General features: G+C 44.4%; 1 protein-coding gene across 10 annotated transcripts in view; it reads left to right on the top strand.

Moving 5' to 3' along the window:
- Positions 1–16,977, top strand: part of Runx2 (RUNX family transcription factor 2) — a 314,966-nt gene that overhangs the window by 184,641 nt on the left and 113,348 nt on the right. For 4 of the 10 annotated variants that reach the window (XM_034521562.2, XM_034521563.2, XM_034521565.2 and 1 more), the window contains one exon: positions 15,622–15,687. The exons of the other annotated variants lie outside the window; for them this stretch is intronic. In XM_034521562.2, the coding sequence (XP_034377453.2) occupies positions 15,622–15,687 (66 nt within the window). The remainder of the gene's footprint in view (positions 1–15,621; positions 15,688–16,977) is intronic. 10 annotated transcript variants of the gene reach the window in all.

Genomic DNA, 16,977 nt, shown 5'->3' with positions numbered 1-16,977 from the left:
GTTTCCTCAGAGTGAGCACAGTATAAGTCTTCCTACTTTCATTTTAATAAGGTTAAAGTTCAATTTGTAAGGTACAGAATGCAGGGCTAAAATTTTTGGGGAAAAAAAATCTTCCTAAAGGATTTATAACAGGTCAGATAAAACTGTACCAGAAGAACACAATTTGGAGCCATTCATGTGAGAACAGTTACCTAGAAGTGAGTAGGCTTCAAAAATACATAATTCATACACAGATTAGTTTGGATTCCCGGAACTCATGCAACCCCCAGTCCCCATTTTCTTTTGTTCTGTGTTACACACTTGGTTAATAATTAGTTGCTTTCATTTTGTAGCAAGAAAACCTGGATTTTTTTTTTTTTTTTTACAGTGAATCTGTTGCTAATTGATGACCTCATCTGAAATGGTAATACTGTTTTTAGTAAATGAGGACCGTTCTTGACAAGCACGGTGTGTCTACACATTGGGTAGAATTGTTATTAGTTTATTGGAGAGTCTCACAGTTGTCTAATGGGTAGTAGAGTGAATTCTCACCTTTTCTTACTGAGGAATCTGTGTGGCCAAGAGGGGCCAGGACTCCGTCATTCTGATCCTTTGCTTAAACAGGACTAGGACCAGAGCCCATATTCTGTCCTGGGCTGTCCTTGCAGCTCCTGGGCATTCTTTCCATTACTGAACATAGCTGTGGTGACCAAGGAAGAGAGAGACCTCACCTAGAATTAAATCCATCCTTCTTTCTGCTTCTATCCTATCCTATCCTATCCTATCCTATCCTATCCTATCCTATCCTACCCTATCCTGATGTGAAGTTATGTGAAGACATAAGATGTGCAGGCAGCCGACAAAGCTCAGGAATGCTCTTATCTCTGCTGCCCCACTGCACCGGAACTGCAGGTCTGTACATAACCATAGCAGTCCATTTACCCAGGCTTTGCATCTGCACTCAGTTCTTCACACACATGAGGCAAGCATCCTTAACCACTGAGCCAGCTTGCTAGCCCCAGGAACAGATGTTTTTGCCCTGTGGCTTGGCAGCGTCTTCCTTCTGGAGCCATCTGGGTCCATATCTAGTGTGGGCTCTATATTCTGACTCTGAGAGAAGTAAAACTTGGGTTTTGATGTTAGCAGACAGAGACTGCCCATTATCTGAAGAGCTACACTGGCATACTCTCCATTGGCCTTTTGTCCCACAGTCCCTTGGCAATACTGCAAGGCACTCTTTTCCCTCATTAAAACAAATAGCACCTTAATATACAGTTAGGTGTGTCTGTTTATCCTTGGGAAACAGAGGGCTTCAGGTCTCAAAGACACACAAGGGGTCAGGGGCAGCCACAGACTGATGCTGCAAGTGGTCCATTGCTGGTGAGTTTATTGCTATAGCACCAAGAATAAACACTGAATGAAGCCCTCTGGAGGGTGTGTGTGTGTGTGTGTGTGCACACGTGCGTGCGTGTGTGCAGACTGTGGAATGTTATCAAGTAAAGAGAAAGTGAAAGGAGTCCCACTTGGTGCTAGTATTTATTTATCTCCTACCAAAAGGAGAATTTCACTATTTGAGTTTTGCTGTTTGGAGGCTTTTGCCAAATGCTTAACAATCAATAGGGCTTGATTTCTCATTTAAAAAAAATGCCACTCTGAGAACAAGGGTCTATGTAACTAGGATGTGTTTGTTTTTGTTTAAGTCATTCAGAGGGGGAAATCATCTCTTGTCCATTGTTAAAAGAGAGGTTTCAATCAAAGGAAAAGTCTCCATATTCTAAAATATACAAACAGTTCTTTGAAATGGATGCCAAATCAAACTCTAAAAGGGACGTTTTCTTGCAGAAGTTTTGAGTTAATTCTGTGTGCAGAGCTTGAGTGGAAAAACTCTGAGACCATTGGAGAACGAGTTGCAGTGACGCCACACTTAGCTTCCGAAGTTACATAAGGAACTTTGTCTTACAGTGGTCCGAGCCGAGCCTCTTGTCCCTGTTTTTAGGCTAAATCTTAGTAACAAAGAGAAAGGAATCCTTTCAGACTAAGTCAGAGTTTCAGTTAAGTAGAAGGTGAGAGTTTGGTTTCTGACAACATTGGATCTGAACAGCCACATGAGAAAGCATACCAGCTCTCATGGATAAAAATTAAGTGATCATTCTTGGGTTTTGTTTCCTTTCATTGTTTGAGATGGGGTGTCTAGTGAAATAGCCCAGACTCTCCTTCAGTTTGCTGTCCTCCTGCCTCAGCTGTCTGAGTGTTTGGGGCTACAGGTATGTGCTATCATGCCTGGTTAAGTGGTTCCCTGATGTTCTGGTTAGCTTTTCTTTTTTTTTTTTAATTGAATATTTTATTTATTTACATTTCAGATGTCATCCCCTTTTCCTATTTCCCCTCCCTAGGACCCCCATCCCATCCCCCTCCTCCTTTATGCTTTTATATAATTTTGATTACATGCATGTATTAAGGTCAGTTCTGGGTTGAGGGTCTAGCAATATAATAGATGCAAGTAGTCAAGAAACAAGCAAGGCATTAAACATAATTCCATGAGCACTCCTGTGATCACTATTTCTAAGGGCTTATCAGGATGACCAAAATATCTGAGCCTACTTCCCTGTCCTAGCGCAAAGTCATTTTCGTGTCTGACGCCTACTTCCTTGTTCTAGCCTAAAATTTAGATTCCTGCCTGAAATTACTTCTTTGTTCTAGCCTAATGTGTCATCTGAGAATAAAACCCTCCATTGAGAATATGCCTCCATTGGATTTGTCTGTAAGGCAAGTCCGAGAGAGAGTACTATTGATGGGTGGGTAGTTCAGAAGCTCACTGTGGGCAGTGCCACCCCTGAGCAGGTGGTCCTGGGTGATAGAAGAAAGCAGGTTAAGTGAGCTAAGGACAGTAAGCTGCATCCCTCCGTTGTCCTCTGCCTCAGTTCCTACTCCCAGGTTTTCGCTTTGAGTTCCCTCCCTGACTTCCCTCAGTGATGGAGTTTAACCCCTAAGGTGAAACACTCCCTTTTTTTCCCAAGTGGCTTTTGCACATGGTGTTTATCATGGCAATAGGAAGCAAATGTGGACACTTGTTTTGAGAGGAATTCTGTGTGGTCTCCTGTCAGGATTCTATTTGCACAGAAGTAGGTGCCAACAAGGCAAACCCAGTGTGGAAAGGGGACACAATTTTGTTTGCCCCACCAATAACTAGCTGGGTCATAGAGGTGGAGGCAGTTTCCTTTCTTGACAAAGACTCACTGTCATTGCTGCCTGCCACGCCCACCTCACAGACACTTTGTGAGCATTAAGCCAGGTGTTCATAAAAACAGTGGCAGTTTTAAAATGAGGGAATGTGAGTGTCTTAGTTAGTGTTTTACTGCTGTGAACAGACACCATAACCAAAGCATCTCTTATAAGGACAACAGTTAATTGGGGCTGGCTTACAGGTTCAGAGGTTCAATCCATTATCATCAAGGTGGAAGCATGGCAGCATCCAGGCAGGCATGGTGCAGGAAGAGCTGAGAGTTCTACATCTTCATCTGAAGGCTTCTAGGAGAAGACTGGCTTCCAGGCAGCTAGGACAAAGCCCACTCCCACAGTGAGACACCTACTCCAACAAGGCCACACCTCCTAATAGTGCCACTCCCTGGGCCAAGCATATACAAACCATCACAGTGAGATTCCATATTTAAATTTAATTATAACTATCGAGAGGCAGTGTCTGTGTGAGACCTGATTGTTTCCTGGGACTGGTGTTAAAGGATGTGTTGCCCAAAGGATAAGGGAGCAAGGTAGGGCCGGGGTCACAGCAAGAGAAGCACTGTGGAAGTCGGGAGTGGGGAGTGCAGGAGACCAGTGGGTATGGGGATGACTCAGGGAAGTTCTGAGGGCTCCAATCCACATAGGTATAGTATTGCAGGAAGGGCAGCTGGTTATTGAGGCACGAGTCAGAAGGAAGACACAAATTGCCACAAGGACAATTTATGATTGCATAATTGACAGTTGTAATGCCATGCTTTTACCCTCGAGCATGTGATGTCTTTCATCTATGTCTCCGAGAAGGGCTTCAGGGTATTCAAAGGAAGCAGGATGGTTCTGATTCCAAAAGAACTTAGATCAGTAAAGGGGGCAGGGTGATTTTTGTCTCTTTGCAAAAACCCATACAGGTTACAAGTGGAGAGCCCAGGAAGCATAGCAGGTGAGGTTGCTAGGGCCCATGGTATGAAGGAGGGAACTCCCAGTAGGAAGGGATTACGGGCAGATTTTGAAGGCTGTTTGCAAATTTCGAGAGGAGAGGAGGGTTCAAGGTCAGGAGAAGTAAAAAATGAAAACCAAGGCAAAGTTGGGCACCATGAGCAGGCCTGTGATCCTGACTACCCAACAGGCAGAGGCCCTGAGGAGTCCCTCAGGAGAACGAAGTTCAGTTCCCTCAGGAAGCTGCAGAGTAAGCCTTGAAGGTCTGCAGGGTGACTGATGGAGAGCCTGCCTCAAAATATAAAGAGGGCTAGAAATAGCTAGCTCAGTGGAAGAGTGCTTGCACACCACGTAGAAGGCTCCAGGTTCAATCCCCAGTATGGAGAAAGGGAGGAAGGGGCGAAGGAGACCAAGGCAAAAGAAGTGGGGAAGTGTGGGTAATGGAGAAAGTGGAAGGGACCCAGGTTGCCTGGAGCATACAAGCCACAAATGAGAAAGAAAATGGTGGTCATCTGGTTCAGGATCTAGGTTTGGGGCCTTGGGCAGTTAGGCTGTACGGCATGCCCTAGAGTCTACATTGGCTCATCAGCATGCCAAGCCCTCTTAGTCTACCTTAGAGAACCATAGGTTGGATTTTGTATGATTCTGTCTCTTGCATGATTCTGCCATCTGGAACCAACTCCTTCCCCTGGCTTGTCTTGTGGACCAGTGTGAGATTTGTTGGAAGATGTCTTAGTTATGTTTCTATTGCTGTGGTAAAACACCATGACCAAGGCAACTTACAGAAGCAAGAGTTTATTTGGGGCTCATGGTTCCCAAGGGTTATGGTCCACACTGTCAGGGACGGCAGACAGCAGACATGGCGGCTGGAGCTGGAAGCTGAGGGCCCACATCTCAAACCACAAGGAGGAAACAGAGCTTTTGAAACCTCGAAGTCTGTCCCCAGGGACACTCTTCCTCCCACAAGGCTGTGCGTCCTAAGCCTTCCAAACAGCACCAGCAGCTGGGGATCAAGTATTCAAATGCTTGAAAATTATGGACATATGGGGGGGGTGTGGATCTCATTCAAACTACCCCAGAGGGCTAGTTTGAGGCTGGGTTGGGTTTTGATGTAGAGGGGCCACTTCATAGGACAAATGTCAAATTCTATCCAAAAAATACAGTCTGTGCATTAGAAGACAGTAGAACTCAGCCTCCTTTTCTGATGTCACACGCCTCTCTTCTCAGGCAGAGTCTTTTATAGAAGGTTCTGGTTGGACCCTTAGGCTGAGTGTGTGTGGTCAATCAAGAACCTCAGCATTCAGAGTCTCGAGTCATAGGTTTTCTAGCTTGCTCCTGATAATCAGTAACAGAGGTAAGAAGAAGAGATGGCTACTGTTTGCCATGTGCTTTCACTGTCCTATGACAGGAGTCAGGGCGTCTAGGGAATCTAAAATGTGATTTACTTTGGCTCACATAGGACATCAGTGATATTGACAATATCCAAATTCAAGAGCAGGGTCAATTATGGTAAGAGGTGACAGACACCACTTCTCCATGCCACATCTCCTCTCTATCCCATAGCTGCCACTGAGAGTCTATCAGGACCTCCTTCGTCGGAGTTGACTTGAGACTGTTCTTGAATCCCCCACACCTCAGCAGAGATGGTGTCAGTAGAGCCACACAGTTCTAGGGTCAGGTCCTGGGCCACTGTGTACTCATCTGCTTGACTGTAACCTTAAGGGAATTACTTCTTTGAGCTTTGAGTTTGTCATTCTTTCAGTTTGTCATTCAGAAAATGGGGTTGGTGACACAGTCTCTTTTGTATAAGATTTATTTATAATGTAAGTAGCAAGGATGCCACGGAGGGCATCCTACTGGTACTGACCAGAGCTGACCAGAGCTGACCAGAGTGTGGTAGTGCAACCAGATGCTGGGTTGGCCTCTCTTTCCTTTAAGCCAGTCTCGGCTCATACTGTGGGATGCTGTAAAGATCAGATCACTTAGAGGGACTCAGATATAGTCGGGGGGAAAGCAGAGCCTGGTTGGTTAAGCAGTCACCAGATCTGGTTCCCAACCCATCATCACCCAGTAATGGCGGGTCAGCATCCCTGCACCAGGGTTTGGGCTTGCTACCAGGCTTGACAGAATGCTACTCAAGAGTTTTCCACTGCAGCTCCGCAGAGGGCAGTTGAAAACACAGGACTCCTTCACCGTGCTTCCCCAGCCCATTGCATCCATAGCTATCCCGAAGAAAATATTTTTAATCTCACGTTTTATCTAAGAGACAATCATGTGAAGTTTTAGTCTGTTTTAATAGAAGATATTTTAAGCTACTACTGTCACCTAGCTGTCCTGTAAGAAGCCTTTCCACTTGCTGTTTTCTTCTGTTCCATGGCTTCCTATCTATCAGCTAAGCTTTGGTGTCTAACATGTAAGATGTCAGGCAAATTTCAATTTTTAATACAATTCAAGTTACCACTAGCTCAAGCCATGAGAAAGTACCAGGTTGTCCTCTCTGTATTTTATCTTTAAATAAATAAATAAATAAATAATAAAAAAGAAAGAAAGAAAAAGATTTTCTTTGGAACCATTTATCATTTAGTTGTAGTTTTTAAAATAATCTTAATTGACCACATATGCTATCAAATAAGAGTTGATCTTGTAGCCTCTGCCTCCCGCCCGCCCCTGCTCCCCGCCTCCCTTGTGTGGGCATGCGCACTTCACTGCTTTCTGCCGGGATGTCAGAAAATTAATTACGCTGCTCCGGGTAGATACCATCACAGGAAGGCCGCCCCAGATTCAAGATAAGATTACGATATGAAAGCTGTTCTTTTCAGGGGGAAAGACTACTGCGTTCCAGCCTCTTCGCCTTGTTTTCATAGTTTCTCCCATTTTAATCCTGGCTCCATGTTTTCGTAGCCATGACTCATTAGTGGTTTTTAATTTTTCTGAAACTGAAATAGGGTCTGAAAGGGTGGATTAGCCCCCTTTTCCCTCCTTTTTCCCTCCTCTTTTTTTTTCCTGGCTAATCGGAGGAACGCAGCCACATCTGAAGCCACTTGGCTCATTATGAATTTCATGGAAACTGATTCTCTGAAAGTGTTTCCATATGTGTGTTCCCAATATATCCCATCCTCTCTAAATGGGAGCACAGACGTGTGCATGGGCTGGAAATGGCTTCAGGATGTGACAGAGCAGTCATATGACTCGCGGCACCGTGGGTGGCCCCTTCTGAAAGACAGGGTGTCCTGGGTGCTGGCCTCCTTCCTGCAGCGGATCTGGTTTCAAAGACTATCCACCCTTCCTTTAAAATGTTCCTAATCAAGGCCTAGCAAGATCGTTCCCCCTCTTCCTGGTCCCTCTTTTCCACCCTCACAGCCCTTGGCTTCTTCCTTCTCCTTTGCTCTGGGTCCCTGGATACATACAAGCTCACACAATCTTTTACGTCTGTCCCCTTTCCCTTTCACATAGCGGAAGTATATTATTCCAGCAATATCCTTAAAACCGGGGTGGGTTTAAGGAGTAGTTGCTGTTTCTGGAGATTTCCAGAGTCCCTGCTCTTGCCCCCTCTCCTTCCTCCAGTGTCATAGACTTTCTTAGCCTTAGGATGTGCTGGCCTGTCTGATTTTGTGAGTATGCTGTGGATAGTACAGATTATTACAACATTAAAAACAAATATTTATACTGGAGATTTGAGGCTCTCTCTCTCTCTCTCTCTCTCTCTCTCTCTCTCTGTGTGTGTGTGTATAAAACTACAGAGCTTATTAGTCATTTTATTGTCTTAAATATTGGCTCTATTTCTCATTCTGATGTTTCCTTTAGCATGGTCTTCTACATTCCCCCAAAGGGCGTGTTTTTCTAATTATTAGGGGAAGAAGCGAAGTCCAGTGTTGTTCTGCTTAGTCATGTTTAGTATGAAGGGATCAATTCAGAGACAACTGATATAAAATCCCTTTAAAGTCTCAGTGTGAAGGATGCAGAGTAATATTTTATGTAAATCTAAAATTGATTCTTGGATCACGCCTTCTGGAGACCAAGTTGATGTCTATTTGCCCAGCAGTATTTTTGAAGCGCTTGCCTTTCCATTATGTGCTGTAGAGTATCTAAAGGAAGGATGGACGGGAAGATTCACTTGGAAAAATCCTGCCTTTGAAGCATGAGGACCTGGGTTCAGATCCCAAGCACCCATGTGAAAGTCAGCTCTGGGGGAGGTAGAAACTGGTGGATCCCTTGAGCTTACTGGCAGACCAACCCAGCCACATTGATAAGTTCCATGTTTACAGGGAGACTCTGTCTCAAAACATAAAGCAGAGAGTGATGAAGACGACGCTGAGAGTCAGTCTCTGGTATCTGCCTATAAACATGCATATCCATCTACACACACCTGTGCACACACACCTGTGCACACACACACTTATACATGTACCCACTTGCACACACATGAGAGAAAGAGAAGACACACACAAACACACATATGTATACAAGACAGACACATGAGAGAGAAGACACACACGCACACTCACACGAGTTCATTTTCTTAATATGATTTCTTTTTTCAAGTAACAAATTGACATTTAAAAATAAACCTTATTATAAAAAACTTTGCAAATAAGTAAAAATATCACACACTAAAATTAGCCAGACCCAAAGTCTATACAACGTAATAAGCTTTTATATAGTTAGAATTAGCATTCAGAATGGAAGCTGTAAATTAAATTTTACACTTTTATTATTGAATCTGTTTTATGCACTTATCCACCATCAACAAAACAAAACAAAGCAAACAAGCAAACAAGCAAACAAACAAAACCAAGATAGAATTAGACCTAGAAAACCAATCAGCTTTGTATTTTCTTTTATAACTCATGCCCATTACCTGCATCTGGTCCCTCCTCATCCTCTTCATTTTATGTTATCTTGTTTCTCCATGTTTCCTGTAGCCATGTGCATATTTGTTTCCATATATACATATATTATTGGCTATATCCCACTTGTGAGAGGCTGAAAGTGCAGTTTCTTTTTGAGATCATGTGATCTTACTTAATAATATACATTCCATACATTTTCTCACAAATTTAAATTTCATTTTTTTAGAGTTAAGTAGTATTCCATTATATAATATATATAAAATATATATATATACATATATATATATATAATGCCATATATGTGTTAAGTAGTGTTTCTATCATATATATTAAATATACCTATCTCTATATAGATATTTTCAGATTTTCATTATCTGTTCATCTTTTGAGGGACAACTAGGTTGATTCCAGTTCTTTGGTCTAGTGAATAAGGCAGCAGTTAACATGAAGTATAGTAAGATACGGAGTTCTCTGGGTATACACTGAGGAGAGAGAGAGGAAGCTGGGTCATAGGTTGTTTTTGTTGTTGTTGTTTTGAAAGAAATCTCCAAACTGATTTCCACCATGGCTATGTTAATTTGCTCTTTTTTTTTTTTTAAGTAAAAATATCTATCTAAAAACAACCTTAATGCCAATGACCATGTTTTCATTTAAATGACTTGGTAGTATTTATGGACACAAATATCTCAGGTGTGCATGATAAGAAAGTAGTACAAATTTATACTCCATGGGAAGTGGGTGTTCTTCTCCTGGCCCTGAGTTCTGCAGTTGGTACTTGCCTTGCTCTGGGAACCCTATGTGGGGTAGCCACAGCCAAACTCACCCGAGAGCCCCAAGTTTGTGTCCCGTCCACAGGAAGCACTCATGCAGAGCAGCAGAAGGGCAGGATATGTGGAAACGACTGTTGGTGTGCACAGAGGCTCACCGTCTTCACACCTTTGCACAGCAGCTCGGGCGCCTCAGCAGCGGGGCCAGAGCTGCTTGAACTTGGCTGAGGGATGATCAGCTCTGGTTTTAAAATTCTTCCTCTTTAGCTTACAAAGGAAGAGATGGGAGTGAAAGAATTCCCCTTTCCACTGTGTTTCCTCAGAATGCAGATCTAAGGAAGCTCCAGGCAGATCCTGGGCCCTTCCCAAGATCACTTTTTGTCTTATCAGGTGGCAGAGGAGCGGTGGGGATGGAGAGAGGGATGTTGGGTCTGTGACTGGAGGACACTTTGGAGTCCCTGTTGTCTCAGACTCTCATTTTTTATCTGTCAAAATCATCTATGCTTCATTCTCTTTAACTTTTCTTTCCCTCCCCCGCCCCACCCCCATTCTAGCTATGGAGCATAGGTCTGTTCACAAGCTAGGCAAATGCTTGTACCTTTGAGCAACTTCATCAATGGTGATTAATGACTTTGAAATGCTGGCTGTTTACACAAGTGCAGATGTTCAGAGAGATTCAGGTTTTACCCCCATTACCTTACTGACTCCAAACATACCATGACTTGAATGGCCGTGATGGACCCAGGCTCATGGGCAGGGACAAGTGTGCCAAATGTCTGGAAGGGCACGCATGACTGCTCTGACTCTCCCCGTTTCCCTGTTTCATCTCTTCCCCAAGGTCTTGCCAGTATGGAGATGCATGCATACTGGCTCTTGGGTAGAGTGGGTGTCAGGAAGGAAGGGACAGATCGCTAATAAAACAGGGACATCTGTTTCTGAGTGGCAAATGTTGCTGGATGGGTGCTTTCTCTGAAGTCTGAGGTGAGGTGACTTGATGAGGGCTGAGAATGTCTTTGTGTCCATTAAAAAGAGCATTTAGCAAGGTTTTGGGTATGTAGTGTGCTTAAATTACATTTTGGATTTAATGGCAACATTGCTTAATGCTTCTTTTTTATGTAATATTTTTATCGTTTGTTAAGACAACATCTTCCTATGTCGCCAGCCTAAGCTGGCCTCAGACTCACTGTGTTGTATCTTCTGAACTGATCTTCCATATGCCCCAGCCTCTGGAGTCCTGAGACAACAGACATTAGCCACCTGCAGCTTGTTAAAAAATGTATTTATTACTTCCATTTATATGTAAATTGCATGGCTATGTGTGCATTATATCTGTGCCGGTGCCCTTAAGGCCAGGGTGTACCTGATCCCTTGAGCTGGAGCTACACTGAACACTTTAACTGCTGAGCCACCTCCCCAGCCCCCACCCAGTGCTTCTGAGGCTTGCTCTTTCTCTGTGTTGTGACTGCACTGGCCCTGTCACTGGGGTGCTGATGCTTATGTTCGTTCATTTACTTGTTTTTCCTCCAACTGCCCACATATTTTTCTCATTTGAAGCTCTTACAATTGTACCAGGCATGTGAGAGGAAACTAAATCTTCTGCTGTCCAAAGCTGACTCTGGTTGGAGAGAGCAGACCGAGAAACAGCTAATAAGTCAGTGGAGTCTCCAGCAAGGGCTCAGGAAAGTGGCGTAGGAAATGAGTGTTGTCGGAAGGGAACCGAGAGGAGGTTGTTATGTAAGCAGGCAGTGGGGTTGGGGATGAGCAGCCAGAGCGTTGGAGCGGAAGAAGCCTGCGCACTACCAGAAGACAGCAGCCTTGCGTAGGTCTTGTGTGGTCTGTCTTCCCAGGAAGGACGTCTCGCGCTAATAAAAAAAAGTTCGTGAGCTTTATTTGAAATTTGCTGAAGCAAAAGCTCCTGCCGTGTAACCAGCCCTAACATACCGCTGAAGTTAACACCTCTGCTGGTCTTCCGCGCTGCAAAACGATGTCCTTACATGCAAGGACGGGCTCCGAGCGTGCCAGTGTAGGTTCAGTTAGATTCAAGGCCCTTTTTATTTCTTCTGCCCTTGCCTCTTTCTGCTGGGTCCTGTTGGTTCTACTAAATATTTAGTGGGGAAGCTAACGTGCCCAGTTTCCCTGTTGATGCCCCTTGCTGACAAGTAATTCCTCCATTATCCTTAAAGTCCAGGTTCTGTTTATTATAAAGACCTCTTGCCTGTTTCCAAGCAACAGCTATTTAGTGAAGGCATCCTAAATGATAAATGTATCTTAAAGGTAGGGCTTAGAAATGGAGATTATTAGCTCCTGGGCTGGAGCTCTGTGGTAGACTACTTGTCTAGCACCTTGGTAGGTTTGATCCCCTGTACTTCAAAACGGGGGAGAGGGACCAGAGAAATGGTTCAGTGCCAATGGCCTCTTTCAGCCTTTATGGGTATCTGCACATGTATAGAATACACAGACACACAGACACACACACACACACACACACACACACACACACACACACACACACACAGAGAGAGAGAGAGAGAGAGAGAGAGAGAGAGAGAGAGAGAGAGAGAGGGAGGTAAATATTTTTTATTTAAAAAGAATGTCTGATTATCCCATTAGCAAGCTCTGATGAGAGATCTGTGCCTTCAACAGCTGTCTTTAATTGTGAGGCAGACATGAGCCAGCGTAAGTAGCAATGAATGAAAGACCTGTTGTAAGGATTAGAGGCCTGAAAAGCCAAGTCCAGAGGCTCTCTTGTATCCCCCGTGTCTGGGTTTACACACTTTCCCCTTCTCTGAAGACTCCCAGAAACCTGACTAGGTAGAGAATCAGCCTGGCCTCTTTCCTCTTACAGACCTTGCAGGGAGAGGTAGTGTTCTTACTTTTACCCTTGGTTTTGTTTTTATTTGGACCTCATGGGCATTTTATTAATGTACTCTTCCCAGTATGTCTCAGTGCTTGAGAGGCGGTGGCCACGGCTGCTGCTGTTTTCAGGAGCACGGCTCTTTCAGCTCTCCCTTATCGAAGCTACATTTGTCTGAAAGCTGTCTAGTTGTGGCTGGGAGTGGAGACAGCAGCTGGGAATGAAGCACATCTGCAGGAACCCAGGAGATCAGAGCTCTTGACCTTGACCCCTTGACCCTGACCCCATCCTTCTTGTACCCTGAGCAACTGAAACTCGTTGCTGTTAACAGATTAGATCGACAATGTTTCCAAAGTGGAGCATTAAGAGGGTTCCCCCAAACTAGTAATTATCATTGGGGTGACACTGAGATACCAAGAGTCTACTTAAATAATTTCCCTTTAGACAAGTATAGTGAGAAGAATGGGGAAGGGGATGTGGTGAGTTCAGCCAGATTCCTTGAGGGTAAAGGATAATGTAGACGTCTGTCCTGTCTTAGAAACCAAAGGGTGGGTGCAGACTAGCTCTGTCTCCTTCACTGTGTGGAGATGGTGACTGTGTGAATGGCTCTTCTCTGGACTTCAGCTTTCCTAGTTGTCAGATGTAGTTTAAATGACAGTCCATTTGACTTTCCCATCAGTGTTTGACCAGCAGAGGGAAGCTCATGGGAGATCAGGGGACATAGCAGAAAGTGATAAGTACGAAGTTTTATGGAAGTCATTTTTAATTTATCCAAAAAATTCAACAAAGTGTCACAGTTCCCTCCCTGTCATGGCTTTCAAGTTTACTGTACAGTGTCACTCCGTCCCTGTGGTGAGTCAAACTAGCGTCATCCTGGGGTTTCACTAACTCCTGCCAGCCCCCAAGGCACAGTGAGATGCCATTTTGAAACTTTGATTTTGTTTTGAGATAGGCATCTCAGCCCTGCAGCCCCAGCCTGCCGTGAGCCTGGAGCTCACTAAGTAGTCGAGGTTGGCCTCAAAGATGCCATAGTCTTACCATAATCTCCTTAGTCCTGGGAATTACAGTTTATGTCCTCTCAACAGGTTCACTTAAAAATCATTAGATCCAGAAGACCTCACGTGGATGGTAGAACCCTCAGTTTCCATTTTCAGCACAGTTTAATGTGCTTTGTGCACAGACAAGATCATCTGTGGGCAACAGCAAAGAGAATGACCTTAGCTTGATTTATTCAGTAGCTGGGAGCTTTAGGATGGCTTTGGGTTGTCCTGAGACTACAGGCTTGTCATTGAAGCAGGGTTGGGGGGGTGAGGTTGAGGGCTTATTCACATATTCAAATTAGACAGTCATGTTTGCATATGCAAATTAGATAGAGTCATATTTGCATGCACAAATTAGATGGTGTACAAGTACTTCTAGAACTCTCTGGGGTTTTATCTTATGGGTATTTTTTTGTAAAAAAACAAGTTGAATTGACATTTTCCATAGTCAATTCTGTATTGGTTCTTAACTTTTTAAAAAATGTTTGTGGCTGTAACAGAAAGGAAGAGTGTCATTGTCAAAAACACCCAAAAGGGAGCAGGTCTGACACACTGCAGCACTTGTACAGCCCGCTCACAGGCTCACATGAAGACCCATTCAGGGAGAGACAACGTAGCTGCATTTCATCCTTCTGAAACAATGGTTATACATAACCTGAGGTTTCTATTGGGATCCCTCCCATCTGCCCACCACACGGGACAGTTTCTTATTATTTCTTCATGCCCCAACACACTACAGTTTGCTTCAGAAGTAATGCACATTAGCATAAAGTGACTGAGCAGATTCCAGAGAAATGCTAGTCTTCGTAGATTACAGAGTCTCTTCTACTTTAGTTCACTCATTCAAGAAGTTGATCCTCAACACACGACCGTCTCAAATGACTAGAAGTGACTACTTAGATACTTGAACCCCAGTAGACACTTATTCCATTGTTTCCATTAAGAGAAATGAACCCAAGCAGAGCTCATCCACTGAAAGATGATTGTCAGCTTGTGTTAGTTAACATCTCTCAGCCCCAAAGCTACCACGATCTTGGCATATCCCGCTGAGTAATCAAAACATCAGCAAAATGTAGCAACTAAGACATAGGTGTGTGTGGTAAGAAGAAACACAAAGCCGTATCAGAGTTTACTAGCAGGGCTCCCCCCCCGCCCCCTAAAGTCTTTTAATGAGATTTCTGCATCAAAATAAGTGAAACCATATGGAATGTTAATTATTCTTAAAACATAGTTTTAAGGGAAAATAAATACACGTTAGAAGCCTTAAAAAAAAAAAAATCAACGTGTCTATCTGTGTGTGCCTGTGCTTCCTGGAAGGGTAAATGTTGACATTGTAAGTGTGGCTTCTTTCCGTTTTAAATTACTCGTGCTATTCTGGCTTTCTTCACATGCCCTGGGGATTGAACTTAATGCACATGGAAGGGGCCTGCCTGTATCTATTAGGCAGCCCCTCAACTTCACCTAGATGCTGGGGGGCAAGAGGGCTGCTGAGGACCACCTGTGGCCTCTGCTTGGGGTCCTGTTTGAGGCAGCCCATAAACACAGGGCAGGGAGGCGGGTACTCTCATCTGCTCCTATGTCTGAGTCTGCCACTGTCTCTATTTTATTTCCACCTCCTTGTCAGAATTTCATTTAGGGGTATGGGACGGGTGAGGGAGAGGCCAGTCAAGGAAGGAGGGGTTTATAAGAAGCAGACCGCAAAGTGGCCGGCTGCATGCGTTTTAGTCTGTCATCTTTAAAGTGTTTGCTTTTGGTGTTGGAGGCAGATCATTTGCTGTCCACCTTCTGCAAATGGGCCTGGGGATCCTGGGAAGGCACTAGTGAGGGATGGGAACACCCTCCCCCCCCCCATGCCCCCAAGGCCCTTATTTCTCCTCCTGCCTTGGAATTAATGACATAGACCAGATGTCAATCCTAGAGCTGGAAGGGAACTTAGAGTTCATCCCCTCATTTTCCAGATGATGACACTGCCACCTCTGACTTCTGCCTCTGGCCTTCCTCTCTCAGTAAGAAGAGCCAGGCAGGTGAGACTTTTCACAATTGCTGGGCTGGGCTGGGCTGGGCAGGGCTGGGCTGGGCTGGGCTGGGCTGGGCTGGGCTGGGCTGGACTGGGCAGGGCTGGGCAGGGCTGGGCAGGGCTGGGCAGGGCTGGGGCTGGGCTGTCTTATGGCTACTGTCTTCTGGTTTGTGAGACAAAAGGTTTTAATTGTTATGTTGCTTTAAAGCAGTCACTATGTACGACAAATGCATTTCACACACTGAATCCCAGTGTATGATGAAGATTATAAACAATGTGCATTTTAACAAACACTCCTACCCTTTGACAGACCCTTTCAAGACACACAGCGGGCTGTCAGAGAAGGTTTGAGTACAGATTGGGCTGAGGGACAGTTATGGTCGTCAAGATTTGCCCAGCACTTTCTCTTATAGCTAAAACCTGTAGCAGAGGCAGATGGGAGAACCTAAGACATCACAGACTCATCATGAAAATATGGATGTAACAAAGGGGCTTATAATTCTGTCAATTCTAGAAAATTATAGTCAACCCCAAGATCACAGCTGTGAGTCTTATCCATTTCAGAAAACTAGTCTCCATGTGCAAAGTCTCTAGCCAGGCTTTCAGGAGTTAGACAGTAGAGGTATCTCCTAAGGAATCACTGATGATAGCTTGTGAAAGTTCTAGTGGGCATCCATCTCTGCCTCTAAGCTGTGAAGGCCCCAGGGCTCACTCCAGTGCAGGGGACAGGGAGCCGGCAGGGAGCCTCTCTGGCTAGTCTCTCCTAGGCATTAGGCCCTAAGGAAAGCTGCTATGGGTACCTGGCCTAAATCAGGTCCCATACCACTCATCAGTGCTCTGACTGTCAAGGTCCTCACCACATCCCTCCACCCCATCCTCCACCCTCCCTCTCGATACCTTCTTATCTAGTTTATGAGTCAAGGGAGAATTTCTGAGGGCTAGATTCTCCTTGACACCCCCAGAAAAGCTAGATAGTGTTAGATTACTGAAATCTGCTTTGATTTCACTGTGACTAAGATGACGATTATAATAAGAGTTTAAATTCTCTTAAAGGTTAAAAGAAATAGTAAGACTATGTTAAAGGAATCTGTTTGGTGCACTTTTCTTAGCAAAAAAGCCCTGCCAAAGGGGAACAATAGTCAATCCTATTACTTTGGGTTTATTTTTTACACTGAGTTAGGAAAAGCCATTTGGTCTGATTTAGTAAAAGTTTCACTTCAGATATCCGGGGTGTAATAAGAAACAAAAGGATGGGGAGTGGGAATCAATGAAGATCCAGCCTTAAACGTCTGGCAGT

Source organism: Arvicanthis niloticus, chromosome 17 (genome assembly GCF_011762505.2).
Source record: "Arvicanthis niloticus isolate mArvNil1 chromosome 17, mArvNil1.pat.X, whole genome shotgun sequence".
Lineage (NCBI taxonomy): Eukaryota > Metazoa > Chordata > Mammalia > Rodentia > Muridae > Arvicanthis > Arvicanthis niloticus.
This window is presented reverse-complemented; position numbering and strand designations above follow the sequence as displayed.